The sequence below is a fragment of the Lepidochelys olivacea genome, assembly GCF_965140295.1.
Source record: "Lepidochelys olivacea isolate rLepOli2 genome assembly, chromosome: 9".
Taxonomy (NCBI): Eukaryota; Metazoa; Chordata; order Testudines; family Cheloniidae; genus Lepidochelys; species Lepidochelys olivacea.
Window position 1 is genome coordinate 21974862 of NC_140419.1, and position 19942 is coordinate 21994803.

General features: G+C 38.0%; 1 protein-coding gene across 1 annotated transcript in view; it reads left to right on the top strand.

Moving 5' to 3' along the window:
• KPNA4 (karyopherin subunit alpha 4) overlaps positions 1-19942 on the top strand; it is a 62088-nt gene that overhangs the window by 19144 nt on the left and 23002 nt on the right. Inside the window, exons 6-14 of the mRNA XM_084638897.1 lie at positions 890-985; positions 1175-1260; positions 6581-6667; positions 8437-8606; positions 8706-8750; positions 9143-9274; positions 9555-9683; positions 15359-15463; positions 17339-17410. Coding sequence (XP_084495023.1) covers positions 890-985; positions 1175-1260; positions 6581-6667; positions 8437-8606; positions 8706-8750; positions 9143-9274; positions 9555-9683; positions 15359-15463; positions 17339-17410 — 922 coding nt within the window. The remainder of the gene's footprint in view (positions 1-889; positions 986-1174; positions 1261-6580; positions 6668-8436; positions 8607-8705; positions 8751-9142; positions 9275-9554; positions 9684-15358; positions 15464-17338; positions 17411-19942) is intronic.

Consider the following 19942-nt stretch of genomic DNA (forward strand, 5'->3'; position numbering starts at 1 on the left):
AGCATGAAGGAACATATGAATCTTTAGGGCATCTGACACGTAAATATCTTGCAATGCCAGCTACAGCATGAGAATGCCTGTTCTGACTTTCAGGTGACATGTAAACAAGAAGCGAGCAGCATTATGTCCTGCAAATGTAAACAAAGTTGTTTGAGTGATTAGGTGAACGAGAAGTAAGACTGTGTGGACTTGCAGGCTCTAAAATTTTACATTGTTTTATTTTGAATGTAGTTTTTTGTACATAATTCTACATTTATACATTCAACTTTTATGATAAAGAGATTGTACTACAGTACTTGTATGAGGTGAATTGAAAAATACTATCTTTTGGGTTTTTCACAGTGCAAATACTCATAATCAAAAATAAATATGAAGTAAGCACTGTGCACTTTGTGTTCTGCGTTGTAATTGTAATCAATATATTTTAAAATGTAGAAAACATCCAAAAATATTAAAATAAATGGTATTAAATTTTTTTAATTGGGTGGTGCAGTTAATTTTTTTTAATCATGTGACAGTCCTAATTTGTATCCCCCACACACTGACTCCTTAGTGAGGAAGAGGGAGGAAAGCATGTTCTGGCAGTCCTAACAAAGCAGCCAATACCTTGCCTCTTATCCTTTGCACCAGCTGGGAAGATAATGCTGGGGAGGGGCATGTGGATGACTGACTTACTCCTGTCACGGGTTTCCCATGATGACAAACCAGGTGTTCAACTCAACAGTCTTACTCTTTAGAGTAGTAGCAGAAGAGGTGGTGGGATTGGCTGAAATAGTAGCTAAGTACACAACTTTTCAGCAGTGCTAAATTCACTTATTTTTAAAAAGCCCTATTTGACTCTAGGGGATTTGTCTGCAAATGTCATATTTTCTCCTTTGTTTCTAAACAGGAAGCTTCTTTCCAGTGATCGCAATCCACCAATTGATGACTTAATAAAATCTGGAATACTACCTATTTTAGTGCACTGTCTTGAAAGAGATGACAAGTGAGTGTTACTTTTTTAAAAGTAAGTACTGGTAGGAAAAGTTAATTATTTTGAGAAGACTTCATAGATATCCTTTGACAAAACAATTTGTGCAAGCATTTGCAAGTGTACATGTTATCCTACTGTATTAGATTCAGATAGAATATGTTTTGTATTACAGTAAAACTGACTTTACACTTTTATTTGTAGTCCTTCTTTACAGTTTGAAGCTGCATGGGCTTTGACAAACATTGCATCTGGAACCTCTGAACAAACACAGGCTGTAGTTCAATCTAGTAAGTTGATCAATTTGATGATAATGCATTTCATGTGCACACTGTAATTTCTTCAAAAATATGAGGATCAAGTGATGATTTAATAAGGACCTACACCCCATCTCTCATCCTCAAGTGTTCACCAATCTACACTACGTAGGACTTAGTACTTTCATATGATAGCCACAGGATGGTTGAAACTGAATTGTCAATCACAGGCACATCACTGAAGGACCTGCCCAGGAAGTCTCCTGCCAGAAATTCTACCCCTTCTCTGGCAAGCAGCATCAGTTGAAGCACAGATCTGATTTTGTTCTTCATTTTCTCAGATTTTAAATTCATTTGGTTTTCCTGATGGTGAGTAATCTCTTGTGGGAACTCACACTATTTTAGCAGAGTTAATATCTGCTGGTTTTCCAGTTTTCAAACACTGTTTTTTAACTTCTCTTCACAATTCGGAGGGATTTCCTACCTAATTTTGAAGGAGGAGGAAAAGATACAGTCCAAGTCCAGAGAGTGCCTCCTCGGGAATTTACTTCCAAGATTACACTCAAGATAAAATGGTGTCCATATGTTCGGGAATCTGAAGTTAGGAAAGAATTTTTGTACTTGCAACCCATGTTGCCAGATGAAACAGAAAATTGTTTTATGGTTCTGTGCCTGACATATTTCTTTTAAATCTACTTGAACGTCAACTTGGGAGATCAGGGCACAGTAGAACTTCTCTAGTATTGAATTTGGCAAATAAAATAGTTGTGCTTCTTGAGATCTGAATATAGAGTCACTGCCATGTTCAAGCAAGTTTTTGTAGTTGAATCAAATTCACTTCCTATTCTCTTCCAATTCCTCATGGATCTGCTATTGTAAATAAGGAAAAGGTTGTTATAAACAGACAAGGAAAAAAATGAAGTCCACACAACTAAAAACCAGAACAGGAAGTATCAAAATATTATTGAAATCCAAAGACAATGTGATCAAATTTTCATATACTGCACTATAAACTGTCAATGCTGGAGATGCTGAATTGCCAACAGTGAAAGGGCGGGGGAAACTTTTCCACTCAAGAACTTTAATGTATGAAAACCGCACGTTTAAAAACTGTTTTCTTATTCTTAAATATTTAATCAAAATGTAGAATTGACTCAGTGTGGTAGTGGTTTTCAAACTAGGGTTCACATGGGCTCTTGTGAGGGGGTATGTAATAGCTCTATTATGACCCTACGTCAGATGGGGGTATCCTAGAAGACTGGGGTCAGAAGAGACCCCAGGAGGTACTCTAGTCCAACCCCCTGCTCAAAGCAGGATCAGTCCCAACTCAAGGGTTCTCGAACTCGGGGTTGTGATCACTCAGGGGGTGACAGGGTTATTACTTGGGGATCGTGGGCTGTCAGCCTCCACCCCAAACCGCCCTTCGCCTCCAGCGTTTATAATAGAGTTATCTATACAAAAAAGTGGTTTTTAATTTATAAGAGAGGGTTGCACTCAGGCTTACTATGTGAAAGGGTTCACCAGGGCTGTCTGTAGGGAGGTGCGGGGGGCCTCGGGCGGAAGTGATGATTCCATCACTTCCAGGAGCCACTGCACCAGGTAAGGGAATCAGTGCTTACCCAAACAGCCAGGCGTGGCTCCGCCCCGGGCCCCGCTTTGGCAATGCCGCTGGGCTCCAGGGGCCTTGGGCCACGCTGCCTTCTTGCCTGGCCTAGGGAGACTGCAGCAGCACTGCTGCAAGCTCTCACTCAGGTGGAAGGGGCATGGCTGGGGGCTAGCCTCCCCCAGCCAGCAGTTCATGCACTGCCCATGTGCGCTGGCCCACGGGACCCAGAGTGGTCACCCTATTCACTGTACCCTAAGGACAGCTTTGGGGTCACCAATACAGAAGTTAGAGAGGCACTGGAATACATTATTTGGAAATGGGTATGCAGCCTAAAAAGTTTTAAAACCACTGCAATAAGGGAAAGTACTGTGCTAAAACTCTATCTGGTTTGAGTGATGAGATTAATATGTTAGCCTGATGACTAGGTTGACACAGGCATAGGTATTCTAATTTAATCTTTTATTTGCTTTATCTTTGGTACGAGAAATAAAATGCTTCTTATTTATTGTGATAAATATGTGACCACTTGACAATAACATAATCTGTTAACTGTTGGAGTTGCTTTTAAAATACAAAGTTAAAATGGATTTTATTTAAAGTTTTTTGTTTGTTTGTTTTTTTTAAATGAATTTTGGAGTGAAATTTAGAGCCACCTGCTTGGTCTGGGAAGCTGAGAGGTAACAAAAAGCAGAGAAAACGCTGGAGGGCAAAAAAGATTAATCCTGAATATCAAACTTTGATCAAATAACTACATGAGCAAATCCAAGGCAAATATTTCACAGAATTAACCAGTGTAAAGATCACAGATCTTTTAAAAAAAAATTTACTTTAAGTCTTCAATTCTTCATCTGAGAGAGTTTGTGTCTAATCAGAGAATGAATCTGTGTTGTGAAACTGTAGTTGGTTACAAAATTAATTATCCTTCTCTCTTGGGGCATTGTCAAAGGCCACTGAAATCAATGTAGGATCCTATTGAATTCAAAGGAGTTGGATTGAGCGGTCAAAGAGCAGGTGTTTTCTCTAATATTGATATCCTCCCCTCCCAATACAATTTAGATTGCTGCAAGTGTATCTAGGTTCGGTTTTGCATGTTACATAATGATGCATTAGAATTAGGACTGTCGATTAATCGCAGTTAACTCACGTGATGAACTCAAAAAGATTAATCGTGATTAAAAAAATTAATTGCAATTAATCGCACTATTAAACATTAGAATAGCAATTAAAATTTATTAAATATGTTTGGGTATTTTTTTACATTTTGAAATATATTGATTTCTATTCCCACACAGAATACAAAGTGTACAGTGCTCACTTTATATTATTATTTTTATTACAAATGTTTGTAAAAATGATAAAAGAAATAGTATTTTTCAATTCACCTCATACAAGTATTGTAGTGCAATCTCTTTATCGTGAAAGTGTAACTTACAAATGTAGATGTTTTGTTTTTGAATGCAGTTATGTAACAAAACAAAAAAAAGTAAAACTTTAGAGCCTACGAGTCCACTCAGTTCTACTTCTTGTTCAACCAATTGCTAAGACAAGTCTGTTTACATTTCCAGGAGATAATGCTGCCTGCTTATTATTTACAATGCAGTTTTTTTACATAACTCTACATTAGTAAGTTCAGTTTTAATGATGGAGATTGCACTACAGTACTTGTATTAAGTGAATTGAAAATACTATTTTTGTTTTTTACAATTCAAAAATAAAGTGAGCACTGTGTACTTTGTATTCTGTGTTGTAATTGAAATCAATATATTTGCAAATATGTAAACTACCCAAAAATATTTAAATCAGTGGTATTCTGTTATTATTTAACAGTGCTGGTGAATCTTGCCCATATGCTCGGGGTTTAGCTAATCGCCATATTTGGGGTCGGGAAGGAATTTTCCTCCAGGGCAGATTGGAAGAGGCCCTGGAGGTTTTTCGCCTTCCTCTGTAGCATGGGGCATGTGTCACTTGCTGGAGGATTCTCTGCTCCTTGAAGTCTTTAAACCATGATATGAGGACTTCAATAGCTCAGACATAGGTGAGAGGTTTTTTGCAGGAGTGGGTGGGTGAAATTCTGTGGCCTGCATTGTGCAGGAGGTCAGACTAGATGATCATAATGGTCCCTTCTGATCTTAGTATCTATGAATCTAATCAAGATTAATTTTTTCAATTGCTTGACAGCCCTAATTAAAATTATTTTTATTTCTGCTGTATTAAAGCTAACTTTTCAATGGATCGAAAGCCAGGATTGAGTCTGGCAGTTTGGATTTTTCTACTGATGGACTTAGATTAGAAACAATGTTAACACACCTAGTTCTGTTGAACTACTCCTTACTCAAACATTATGGAAGTATGGGTACTCTCTTGTAATGGTTTATTTGAATGAAGAAGATGGCCTATTAGCATCTCTCAAAAACTACCAATCATTGTAATTACTGGGGGTATTTTTCCTATTATTACATTAGCTTTGTAAATCCTCTTGTTTAAAATTGAATAAGATCAGTGGCTAATAAACATGTTTTAAGAATTAAACTGACATTTGACCCGTTGTGTGTCAGGAGGGACAGCGGTGTGGTGTGTCTGCTTAGAAAACTAACAGTTTGACTATAAAATCAAATTATAAATGAAACCTTCTCCTATATCCCCCCAAATTAATCAAAATTCACTAAAGTCCTACACCCAGTGAATTGGGGACCAAATAGTTAAAGTAAACAGGTCCTTCAACGTTAACGAGTATTGAGTCCTTCCTCCTGACCACGCTTCTTCAGGAGGTGTTGCACAAGTACCTTAGCTTTTGGGGTGTAAGAGTAGGAGTTAAGAGCATCTTCCAGATAATATCACAATGTTAAATGTTGACTCAGCAGTGACACTGCTTGGGAGCTGGCCCCTGCTCCTATTGTTTCCATATATGAGGCTGGAATGTAAGTATCTTATTCTTGGTGAGTGATTTTTGTTAAATCCCTTCCTTACAGATCAATTTACTGTTTTTGCCAGTCATTCATTGACAGTATTTGAAACATCAGAATCTCTTTTGTGGTAATCAGATGGATTGCTCCTTTATCTAAAATTTTCAAGAGCCAGGAAGAGAAGACAGGATATATAGGTGGCAGCTTATGTTGCTGTACAAATACTTTGATAAGAATTTTCAAGATTTTGCTCTTAAAAGTTCCTAACTAAAACTTCTATTAATAACCAGTGATGGAAAAAAATGTAGAAAATATATAACCAATTAATGATGTTTATTGACTTTTTTTTTTTCAAATTAACTACTCGTGCTTGTTGGATTGATTTTAAACTGCTGAAATTCCATTTCAGACAGCTCTAGTGATAACTACGTAGATAAAACAGTTAAACATTAATATTGAAATTCAGTGGTAATTAGTAGAATTAAATATGGAATTTCAACATTAACCATTTATTAAGAATAATTACTTAAAATTTAAACTTGTTGTACAAAGTTATATAAAAATAACTACCTTAAATCTTTTGTTCTCATTATATTGGTCTGAAGTGCAGACCCTTCTGTGAAAGAATGGTATGAAAGGAAAAGTTGTGTTATGATCTATGTTTATGTTTGAACATCATCTGGAAAAAGAGTGAAGTCTCATTAACCAGAATAAACACACAGCCGGAGAAAATCTTCATATCATGGGGTAATGGAATGTCAATTTTTAACTTAAGAGTGAACTATAATGAGCACATCGCTTAGGAACTAAGACTTTTTGAGTAACAGAGTGCTTTATTTTTCAGATGCTGTGCCACTTTTTCTGAGGCTGCTGCATTCACCCCATCAAAATGTGTGTGAGCAAGCAGTATGGGCTTTAGGCAATATCATAGGTTTGTGTTACTCTTAATATAAAAATTCAAAAGTTTCTTTTGAAATCAAATTAATAAACCAATTTGGATTCTGTTTATTTTTTTAATAATTAGAAGTATACTTAACTATAAGAGCAATGGGATTGGCTCAGATACATGGAGTTAATTTCCCTCAAAATGCTCTTTGCTTAACTCTGTCTGCTTTCTCTCTTGCCCCTCCTCTAACACATACATCTTTCAGTCCAGGTACAAGAAAAGGAAAGAATGTCTGGCAAACAAATCACATGCATAATGTTATAATGAAAAACAACTTAAAATAGTTTTCATTATAAAGGCTCTGGATCGCCATCAGAGCTCACACTTCAGTCACCAGAGCTTTCATAGTACTTAATCTTTCTGGTCAAGCTTTTGGCTAACCTAAAACTTTTGTTTGTCTCTTCTTGATTATTGGTGTAAGTGATATACCACAGAGATATTCAAATATCATAGTGGTGAGTGTAGTCTAAAAATGTCAGCCCCACCATGTCTTAAATTACTGAAATGTAGTGGGTTTAGGTATTGCTTAGTTTGTGACAATAAGCTAAGCCCTGGTCTACACTGGGGATCGATCTAAGTTATGCAACGTCAGCTATGTGAATAAAGTAGCTGAAGTCGACGTACTTAAATCGACTTCCCGAGTGTCTTCACCGCGGTGAGTCGACTGCTGACGCTCTCCCATCGACTCCGCCTCTCACGGAGCTGGAGTACAGGAGTTGATGGGAGAGCGCTCGGGGATCGATCGCTGCCCGCCGATCCGGCGGGTAGTGAAGACATACCCTAAATTTTCAAAAACTCTGATTCTAGTTTTTCTTAAAAGATTAGAACAGTACTGTTACTTGGACCTGGGAGTGATGGTGTTCCTTTCCTGTTAACAATACAGCTTGGATATGACAATGCTGAGGACCATATAAGTATCTAAGTGGATGCAATACACCTCAAACTGTGGGGATAGCATAGTAAACTGAAAATGTTCTATTCAGTTTCAAGCAATATGGAACTTGTCACAGAGCATTTTGTCTGGATCAGTAACCTGTTATGATTGATGGGTTTCTATTATACCTTGTTCTCGTGGTCGTTAATTGCTATCTTTTTCATTTGTTTTTAATCATGGATAACTACCTCTTTCGAATTCAGCAAATCACTTTTTGCTAGCACAAAGTATATTTAATGTGATGTGAATCAAAAAGGGGAGCAGTTCTTTACTGCATGTTGAATGAGGTGTTTCTTGTACAGTCAGTTGGCAAGTCACATTTTGACTAATGGTGTCTATTGCATCCAAAGGTTTAGACAGTTTTACATAGATATTAATAGTGAAGGATTTAAGTTTACAAAAATGAAGACATACTGGAAAGCTAATTTTGTCACGTGCCAGGATGTTGAATATTCGATGTGCTATTCTCTGCATTGCCAAAATAAAGTATATAAAGAAGTTACTCATAGTTTCTCGACTACCTTCTACTCAGATTACTGAACAATTTAATAATGCTAAACAGTGGGTATTGGGGAAACTGTCTGTCCTGAGAAGTTTTCCTTTTGTGGGTATGTAGAAATCAATGTTATACCCCTGGTTCCAGATTTGCAGCTGACCTGAGGCCCAAGCTCATGCCCAAATTGTGCTTGGAAACTGGAAGAATAGCCCTTGGGTCATCTAACAACTAGGCCCTTGGTAATTTAACATGAGAACGTGGTTCTACAACACCATCCCTTGTAAATAGTTTTTACCTTCATAAAACGATTTAATGTTTACACAGGTGATGGACCCCAGTGTCGAGATTATGTTATTAGTCTTGGAGTGGTGAAACCTCTGCTGTCCTTCATCAGTCCATCTATTCCCATAACATTCTTAAGGAATGTTACTTGGGTCATGGTCAACTTATGCCGTCACAAAGACCCACCTCCGCCAATGGAAACCATTCAGGAGGTGAACTGAATTATTCATTTATAAATTAAATTAAATAAGTTAAATTGTTGAATGTCTTGAATATTTCTATTTAATATTAACACTCTGTCTCCCCTCCAGATTCTTCCAGCCCTCTGTGTTTTAATTCACCACACAGATGTAAATGTGAGTAAAAACATTTTCCACAAATTATTTTGTGACCAAGTCATGGACTGGTCACGGGCCATGAATTTTTGTTTACTGCCTGTGACTTGTCTATGACTTACTAAAAATACCTGTGACTAAAAGGTAGCCTTATCCATAAGTACATATGAGTGAATAATTTTTCTTTCTTTATTTTATTTTTGGTTTGGGGATCAAACTGAAAAATCGGAAGGAAAAAATGAGTTTGGATTGAACCAAAACTGGATTTTTTTTCAAGTTTTTTTTCTCCAAAAAACTTAACTTTAAATATAATAGTCTTATAACTTAGATCTTGGCACATCTTCTTTAGACCTTTCTCTCTTTATGGGTTTGACACTGTGTTTGTTTGTTTGTTTGTTTGTTTTTAATGTTAGATATTGGTAGATACAGTCTGGGCCCTCTCCTACCTAACGGATGCTGGCAATGAACAGATCCAGATGGTGATAGACTCTGGAATAGTCCCTCATTTGGTTCCCCTTCTCAGCCACCAAGAAGTTAAAGTGCAAGTAAGTTTAGATACTATATTTTGAAATAAATTAATATATAGCTAATATACAGTACTGAAGTGGCTTACTTTTTAAATTGTTTAGTTATCACGATGATTGATTAAAGGTTTATCAGCAAACATTTATTTGCAAAATACTTAGGTTATCAATGTCAGTTATCTGCTTTGTGGTAACATTTGAATAAAATAATATTTTGCTCTGTTCACTGTTTTCATGCTTAACTTACAGATAAAATATTATTCTAAATGTTCAAGTCTTTAAATACAGTGTGTTGTTTCAGACTGCTGCACTCAGAGCTGTAGGCAACATTGTTACTGGTACTGATGAACAGACACAAGTAGTTCTGAATTGTGAAGCTCTTTCACACTTCCCAGCACTGCTGACACATCCCAAAGAAAAAATTAATAAGGTATGTAAATAAGTTTTGGGTGTGAAATTTACCCACAGGAATAGATGTTATTTATTTGCCCTGTATTGTAAATATTGACCAAATGTCAGTATGACACTGTTTTCCCCAAATACTGTAACCTGATAATACATCTTTGTTGCAATACCAGTTTCTTGCCGACAAGTCTTGATCTTGCTATATTTTCCTTTACTTATTTAAATTAAACCATTAGTATCCTAAAAGAATCTGAGGAACTGCATAGCTACCTTACCAAATATAGTAATTTGTTGTAATAACTTCATCAATATCTGGGCATTCCAGAATGTTGTATAAACCAGTATTCATCAATCCATAATCCCAGCAGTGAGTTGAAATTTGTATGAAACTTGATCTTTATTTTGTGCTGCAAGGTTGGCGATTTCCTAGGGAAAACTAATTTAGATCAGGGCACTGGTAAATACTGGCTTAAACCTGGTTTAAACTGGGAAAAATAATTACATTGGTGTTCAGCAAGCATAGAATGAAACTTTTCAGACTTTGGGTATATCATTCAAAACTGAGGAATAAGAACATAAGACTGTCCCTACTGGGTCAGACCAAAGGACCATCTAGTCCAGTATCCTGTCTTCCGACAGTGGTCAGTGTCAGGTGCCCCAGAGGGAATGAACAGAACAAGTAGTCATCAGGTGATCCATCCCCTGTCGCTCATTTCTAGCTTCTGACAAACAGAGGCTAGGGACTCCATTCCTGCCCATCCTGGCTAATAGCCATTGATGGACCTATCCTCCATGAATTTATCTAGTTCTTTTTTTGAACCCTGTTATGGTCTTGGCCTTCACAAGGAGTGAAGGAGTTTCACAGGTTGACTGTGCATTGTATGAAGAAATACTTCCTTTTATTTGTTTTGAACCTGCTGCCTATTAATTTCATTTGGTGACCCCTAGTACTTGTGTTATGAGGGGTAAACAAAATTTCCTTATCTACTTTCTCTACACCAGTCATGATTTTATGGTCCTCGATCATATCTCCCCTTAGCTGTCTCTTTTCCAAGCTGAAAAGTCCCAGTCTTATTAATCTCTCCTCATACGGAAGCCGTTCAATACCCCTAATCATTTTTGTTGCCCTTTTCTGAATCTTTTCCAATTCCAGTATCTTTCTTTTTTGAGATGAGGCGACCACATCTGCACATGGTATTCAAGATGTGGGCATACCATGGATTTATATAGCAGCAGCATGGTATTTTCTGTCCTATTATCTATCCCTTTCTTTGATTATTCCCAGCATTCTGTTAGCTTTTTTGACTGCTGCTGCACATTGAGTGGATGTTTTCAGAGACCTATCCACAATGACTCCAAGATCTTTCTTGAGTGGTAACAGCTAATTTAGACCCCATCAGTTTATATGTATGGTTGGGATTATGTTTTCCAATGTGCATTACTTTGCATTTATCAACATTGAATTTCATCTGTCATTTTGTTGCCCAGTCACTCAGTTTTGAGAGAGCTTTTTTTAGCTCTTTGCAATCTGCCTGGGTCTTAACTGTCTTTAGTAATTTTGTATCATCTGCAAATTTTGCCACCTCACTGTTTACTCCTTTTTTCCCAATCATGTATGAATATGTTGAATAGGACTAGTCCCAGAACAGACCCGTGGGGGACACCACTATTTACCTCTCTCCATTCTGAAAACTGACCATTTATACCTATCATTTGTTTCCTGTCTTTTAACCAGTTATCAATCCATGAAAGCACCTTCCCTCTTATCCCATGGCAGCTTACTTTGTGTGAGAGCCCTTGGTGAGGGACCTTGTCAAAGTCTTTGTGAAAATCTAAGTACAGTATATCCACTGGATCCCCTTGGTCCACATGCTTGTTGACCCCCTCAAAGAATTCTAGTGGATTGGTGAGGCATGGTTTCCCTTTACTAAAACCATGTTGACTCTTCCTCAACAAATTATGTTCATCTATATGCCTGACAGTATTGTTCTTTATTATAATTTCAACAAGTTTGCCCGGTACTGAAGTCAGGCTTACAGGCCTGTAGTTGCCAGGATCACCTCTGGGGCCTTTTTAAAAATTGGCATCACATTAGCTATCCTCCAGTCATCTGGTACAGAAGCTGATTTAAATTATAGGTTACAGACTACAGTTAGTAGTTCTGCAATTTCACATTTGAGTTCCTTCAGAACTCTTGGGTGAATACCATCTGCTCCTGGTGACTTATTCCTGTTTAATTTATCCATTTGTTCCAAAACCTCCTCTAATGATACCTCAGTTTGGGACAGTCCCTCACATCCTTAGCCATGAAGACCGATGCAAAGAATTCATTTAGTTTCTCTGCAATGGCCTTATCATCCTTGAATGCTCCTTTAGCACTCGATTGTCCAGTGGCCCCACTGGTTGTTTAGCAGCCTTCTTGCTTCTGATGTACTTGAAAAAAAATTTTTTTTTGCTATTACTTTGAGTCTTTGGCTAACTGTTCCTCAAATTCTTTTTTGGCCTTCCTAATTGTATTTTTACACTTCATTTGCCAGTGTTTATGCTCCTTTCTATTTTCCTCACTAGGATTTAGCTTCCACTTTTTAAAGGATGCCTTTTTGCCTCTCACTGCATCTTTTACTTTGTTTAGCCACAGTGGCTCTTTCTTGATTCTCTTACTATGTTTTTTTAATTTGGGGTATACATTTAGGTTGAGCCTCTATTATGGTGTCTTTTAAAAGTTTCCACGCAGCTTACAGAGATATCACTTTGGTCACTGTACCCTTTAATTTGTGTTTAACTAATCTCCTCATTTTTGTGTAGTTCCCCTTTCTGAAATTAAATGCTACAGTGTTAGGCCCCTGTGGTGTTTTTCCTGCCACAGGGATATGAAATTTAATTATATTATGGTCACTTACCAAGCGGTATAACTATAGTCACCTCTTGGACCAGGTCCTGTGCTCCACTTAGTACTAAATCAAGTCCTATAGGCTTGGTCATCCACTACATCAAAATGTTACGTGGCCAAATGGACCTGGACTGGTAGTCTATGCTTCTGATTGCTTGATGCTTTAATCCTATAACTCTGTATTATTGTTTTCATATAATCAATTTTTCTTTACATTCATTTATACAGCATTGGAAACTGAAATGAGTTCTGACATTTATAACATCCTTGAGAAAATACCAAACCAAAATGTATACAGATATTCTAGAGTTCAGTATTATAATTACATATTAGTAGTATTCCCACTGCAGTTTAATTTAGGGTTGTACAAATAAATTAATCTACAAATCTACTGCCTTATGTAATCACAAATTACATATGTAACTAAAACTAAGCATAATGTGGTGTATATTAATGAAACAGTTTTTAAAGTAGTCCCAGTTTAAAGCATTTTCCAACAGTTTTTTTTCCTGGAGTGGTAAAAATCATGATTTTACCTAGTAAAAACCACTCTGGTAAATACCATGTCATCCCTGTCTGTAAGCATTAGGCTTGTTTACCTATGATATAAAGGGTCTTCTTTGTTTACATTAAAAACTAAAAACACCATAATGCTGTTTTGTTTATAATAAAAGTAACCTGAACTTGGAATACAGTTGATTAAGCTGACTCTCTCTTGGAAATTATGAAAGGTAATTGGATGTTTGTTTGAGTGGGGTGTGTGGGTGTGTGTGTGATTGGAAACATTCTAATTTAACACTTTATACTTTTGAATATTAATGTTTTATAATGTGTTTTTGAGGGAGAGAATCTACAAAGGCTACATGGGTGCACTGATAAAGTGCTGATTTCGGAGTGCATTTGAGGCATGTTGAAATTTTGGGGAGGGGGTTTTCTTGTTTTGGTGTGGGTTTTTTTCAACATTGCCAGTGATTAGTGCCCAAAATAAGCTCACCAGCTGAATATAGACAGCCTAAAAATCTCTCTAACAGGTTCATTGACATAAATGATCCTGTGATTTGATCCAAGAGTTTAGCAGAATGTTAAGTCAGAAAATCTGTAAGTCACATTTACGCTGTTCCATGCTTTTAAGTTGAATAAACAGCTTCCAATGAAATTGTCACACCAAGACACATGAAATGAAGGGTTTATATAAAGTAACTGGTATAGCTGATGGGTAGCCAAGTTATCCAATTAACTATAATAATGATGGTAGTCCTCAGTTTAATGACTTATCTACAAAATTATTGCTTCTGCTGGACTAATAGTTATCTTGAATAAAATTGGTAAAATATTCTAACTTTGGGTGTCCTAGTGACTTAAATCTTGAAGCTGCATGAAAGTTTGAGCCTACATTGTAATTCTTGTGAAAGTCATCTGCAGTCATCTTTCTTATGGAGGGTTTTATGTGACTGTGTCTAAGATAACTGTGACTATACCACATTGGGCACTCAGCTTCATGATCAATACCTTGGTTGGGTTGAGTGTTGCCATTCTTGCAGTTTATAACTTTCTTGTACATGATGTAAAGTAAAATCGCAGCTTATGAACTCAAGTGTCTGCATTTGTATGTGGGCCTGTTCTTGTTCATATTAAAGACAACAAATTTCTGCTAACTTCACTGGAAGTAGGAGGATAATCACCTTCCTACTCTATGCATTTTGGATCAAGTTTTCAGCTTACCTGGCGGTAGTTGAAAAATCTTGTAAATTTAGTGAGAATCTTGTATTTTTTAATTAATATTGGCCTGCCTGTGTTGAATTTTATCCAAGTTTGCAGGTCTAGAATGCTCTGGTTTTTTTCAGTTGTTGGTTTGTAACTGTTAATCATGCACTGAGATCTGATATAGGTCTTGGGTGACTTTTAGCATTGATCTCAGCCTTGGGAAAACTTCACCCAGACTGGGGTTGGTTTTTTTCTTTTTTTTTTCTTTTTCTTTCTTTCTTTTCCTTTGGACAAAGAAAACATTAGTTTTGTTATCTTCCTGGTAGCAGTGAGCAAATACTAGAGGGCCTTAATCTTAAAAATGTGCATTAAATCAGTAAATACACTTTTTCTGGATACTTTGGAACAGGGACAAGGAGGAACAGATCTTGCAGGGGCTAGGGAGAAAAGAGTGCTTTTGTCACTGTCTGTCGAGCGATGTTGATGTACAACTCCCTTTGGAGCCCATCCAGCCCTCCGCTGAAAATAATGCTGCTATTATGAATGGACTTCCAGGATATGGAATGAACTGTGAGGGTTCATTGGTGTTGTGATATATTTGTAGGAAAAAAATACCAGTTAATCTACCAGGTTTAGAGCAGATGGCAATAATCCTGTTTGGTCTCCCGTTGTAAAAATCACCTTTGTTGCCCTGTCCTTTTAATATACCTAATTGGGTTATTGTTTGCAGTGTTGTAGCCGTGATGGTCCCAGGATATTAGGGTGTCTAGGTGGGGCGAGGTAATGTCTTTTATTGGATCAACTTTTCTGTTTGTGAAGGAGATAAGTGACAGCCTGACAGTCTCACCAATCAAAATTGATCCAATAAATGTTGTTACCCTCACCCACCTTGTCTCTAATTGGATTATTATGATTCTTAATGCAACTACATACAGAACTACACTATTTAAATCTTTAATTGTATTGACTGAGTTCTAAAGTATGTTTTCAACTTAATTTATGATTTTACTAGAACTGTAAATGCATGAAATCTTGCTGGAATGGAAATAGAATATTCAAATATTTCTTGTTTTTTTTAAAAGCTTATCTTTTTTTTCTTCCTGTAGGAAGCTGTATGGTTCCTATCTAACATCACTGCAGGAAACCAGCAGCAAGTTCAGGCGGTGATAGATGCAAACCTTGTTCCAATGATAATACACCTTTTAGATAAGGTGGGATAATAAATATTTAATTTTGTACTGTTAGCCCTGCTTTTTCCTCTTGCCGTTATTGAATTTCTGATGATTACCTAGACTTAAATCTGTTTTCTGTTTTAATTGGTTTGAGCTAAGAGTAAAAAGCAAATTTGCCTATATCACTAATTAAAGCGTAATACTTTAGTTAACGCAAGTCTAAATTTCCCTTCATATATCAATGCTTGGCTAATCCATAGAGGAAAAGTAGTTTAGGGAAATGACCTTTTGAGAAATATCTTCTTACTACTCTAAATCTCATTCCATTCATTTTTAATAAAATAACTATAGCCATTCAGAAGTTATTGTGGCAAAATTCTACACTTCCTTGTAGAAAGAAGAGGTGGGAATGAGCCTATATTCAAATGTCTGAGGATTTCAGCAGACTTCATGAGAGTCAAGAATCAGTGTAATAATTTTTAGTAGAATACTTTTCAAGCATTCTGTTTAATCTTGAAAATTTTCTTTTGCCTTTTTTCTTTACTTGGAAACATTATAAGGAATTCTTCAGTGAGGACATTTGCAAACCCAGTTGCTTAGGTTGCCATACTTACCTACTTCCAGCAGAGTAATCCTAAATTAATCACGGCCTGGAGCAGGAGGCCACAGAACAGATGATGTCCCATTTTAAATCTTTACCACTGTAATTTAACAAAAGTAGATATCTATAATAGAAATAACTATATATTTGTGGTAGTTGTCTGCTAGCAGCTCTCCCTGCTATAGGTATGGAATTCCACATATATGTTCATTCCTCTATCTTTGGTGGGGGAAAATCATAGTAGCTGTTAGCAGACATTCCAGGATGCTTTCACTTCCCATCACCATATCAGTCTCTAATTGCTGGAGAGAAGAGGCTTGCTACTGTTGTACTAAGGTTTAAATATGATGGTTGGGTATGTGTGTGGAATACCAAGTGCAGGGTCAGTTTTTATCTTGCTTAGTCTGTTTTTTATTTTATTTTTTCCTTATTTATTTTTAGTCTCCCGGTGACAGAAGACTAAGGGGATTAACCTCCTGGTTAACGGAGAGAATAGGAGGTTACAGCACAGGAGGACAAAATCACAAGTGGGAGGAATAAGGAGTGACAAGATCATCATGAGTCTCTTACTAGTAGCATGTAGACTTACGAGCACAGATTTGTAGCTTAGTTACTACCAATATGTTATACATCCTGAGAACAGAATTCCATAAAGGAAGCATAATTTTCTATTAAATATCGTTTTTTGGGGGGTGAAGTTAATAAACAGACTGAGTAGGCTAAAAGCTCACTGAAATCAAATGCTGACTCACAGCTTCTAAAACGATATGGCATATCAAAATTAACACAGTGCAATGTCTCTTCATTGCTATGTCTGTTACAGGCTGCTGGTATAGGATGGAAGGGGATAATACTACAATTACTTCTTTCTTCTTCCCATCGCTTCTGAAGTTCTCTGCTCTGGGTCTAAAGTGTTTTCCCCTGTCTTGTAGCTGAAGGCTGTGCAAGTAGGACAGTGGCACATAGCTATGGTGGGTTGGATAGGAGGTAGAAGAATGAAGGTAGTACTGGGGAAAACAAACTCCTTCCTCTCCCTCACTAGATCCTAGCATTTTACAAGATTTTTCTGCCTTTCTTTTATTTTAACCTCAGCCTAAACTAATGGGGACACAACCCGGAAGGTACATTGTGGAATCCCTACCATTGGAGGTTTTTAAGAACAGGTTAGACAAACACCTGTCAGTAATAGTCTAGGTATATTTGGGATCCTGGCTTGGCCTGGGGGGATGGGCTAGATGACTTCTCAAGGTCCCTTCCAGTGCTATTTTTCTGTTATTCCAAATAATGTACAGCCAACTATTATTGTATTTTAGGGTGATTTTGGTACTCAGAAAGAAGCTGCTTGGGCTATAAGCAACTTAACAATCAGTGGAAGAAAAGATCAAGTAAGTTAAATCCTTCTCCAAAATTAGTTTACTTCTTATCTTTTTCCCTCTTTGAGTGTATTTGACATGTTACAAGTGGGAGATTCAGTAATTTAAATTACCTGCCAAAATAAAGAGTCTCCTCAGACTCCTCCTTTCATTGATTTACGGTGATTAAGGGAAACAGATGTAAGAGCATGCTCAGGTTTCCATTTTTGGCCTGACCTAAGAATAAGAGTATCAGTGATGACTAATTTTGAGGGATTAAAATTAGTTGCATTGTACTGCAGTACACCTTAATATTTATCTGAATAATTGCACTCAGTCTCCATTAATATTCTTGAGCTGTAGGTACCTTTACTCTTGCTGGGAACAAAGAGTACAAAAAATAAGTGTGAAAACCATTCAGGGATGGCTTTTTTTTCTAATGGTCCAACTTCTGTCACTGAAATTACTGTGCCAACAGAGCATACCAGGTAACTTAGGTGGGAAGCAGTCTCCAAATTGCAATAATATCTGGACACAAAATATAGATTAAGTTTATGTCCTTCTTCAAAAAGATATGGTTCAAACTTTTTTTTTGATGTTTGAATTGGAGTCTATCAAAATGCAACAATCAATGCCTTTCATTGTGTAATCGAAATTTAATAGCATTTTACTTTATGCAGCATAAAAATTCATATTTATTTTTTTATGATTTTTTTAAAAATGTTCTACACTGAATTTCTAAAAGCACTGGTTTCTAGAACATTTCTTTCAAGTGCTTGTCTCTGTGTGAGTACGCATGCTCCCAGAGCTGGAGAACTTTGAAAGCAGTGTCCGTTGGTCCCCACATGTGCCCTGGTTCACCTCCTGCTTCTGACCAAGGAGATAAGGGATTGGGGGGGGGGGGCAGACCAAGCGCCTCTCCAGTTCCTTCCCACTGCCACATATTTGGGTCAGAACCTTCGGTGTCTGAAGTTTCAGCTTTCTCCTTTCTGTGAATATATTTAGATGCCTGTAAATAGTTTTTATAGTTCTAGTTATAAAATTTTTGTCTGATAATTTTAGCGTTAGTCTCCCTGACTTGGGGAGCACATCCGCTGTACCCGTTAGGGTACTGGACTATGCCCAGGACTCTAGGCTTCAAAATTTGTCTCCCTGCCTGTGATCCTTCTCAGTCAGCGACAACCACTAGTGCTGCTTGTACTGCCTCATGGCAAGCCCACTGTCTGCCGTATGCTCCCCGGCCATACCGAGAAAGGGTGGGAACCTGGCCTTAAGCCAATAGAAGAGTCCAGAAGGCCACAATTGGACCCAGGCCAGGGACCCTCCACCCCGAACAGTGATGCTTCCTGCTGCGAGGTCTGACTCATGAGCAAGGGAGTCTACCCCCAACAAATCCAATAAGACCCTGCCAAAGGAAGAGCAGGGAGCATTCTCATAATCATGAGACTGTCTTTCTCCAAATCCACTTTAAAGAAGTTGGATTCAGACTTGACTAAACTGTGCAAGTCTGTAAGCTCAGCTGAAGAGAACTTCAGACATCCTAAGTCTGAGACATGACAAGAAAGCCCATGAGTCTAGGGCTCCATCGGCTCTGGACTGTGATCTGGCAATGCCTCTGGTACCCCCAGACACAAACCCAGGGATCTGCCAGAACTGATGAAAACCGAACGCAGAGCACTGGTTACCTGTGGTACCATCTTTGTCTTCAACAGCTGTGGCACAGACGGTCTTTGCTGCAGCTCTGGCAGTTTGTGCAGACAGGACCCCGCTCACTCCAGGAATTGCTGAGACTTACACTCCTCCTAAGGACATCTTTGCTCTTGCAGACCTGGAGTTTCCCGATCCATCAGTTTCCTCCCTCTTGAGAGAGGTTATAACTCCCCTAGGGAGCTGGCCTTTGGGATGAGTCTGTCTCCCATTCCATCTTCAGGCTATGATTTCTATCCAACAACTCTGTTGGTATAACTTTTTGAATGGGAATCAACTTTCTTCTCATTGGGAGATTTCAAACTGCCCAATGAATCTTTATTCCTTCCTCCAAGATACAATGTTCCAGTCAGAAAACCTGGAATACCTTGGGACCACCCTCCATCTCATTGCCTGTCTCAGAACCATCGGTACCCCATGCCATGGGGACCTCTGCAGCCCCTATTTGACCCATCATGTTGGCCGTACTGGGAGCTGTGGGACGAGTACCATCCCACAGCGTCAGTCCAGTGTGCTAGGGAGTCACCCCTTCCCACCCCTCTAAGAGGCCAACTGAAGCTGCCTCCATATCCTACTGAGGAGTATTCACTGGATCCAGTGGTTCCACTGAAACTGAGGAGATTGCCATCTTTGTCTCCAGATGAGGCAGTGATTCCAATGTTTCCATACCCCCACCCCCCTCTCCCGTGACTATCAGGAGTTCCAGGAATTCCTTTGCAGAAGTGGAGGGGAGCTACAGATTCCTCATGAGTAGGTTCAAGATCCTCAACACAAGCTCCTGGACATCCTTCAGACCCCTGGCTCCAGTTAAATAGTATTTCTGTTAGCCAACTGGAGTAGTCTGGCATATTCCAGATA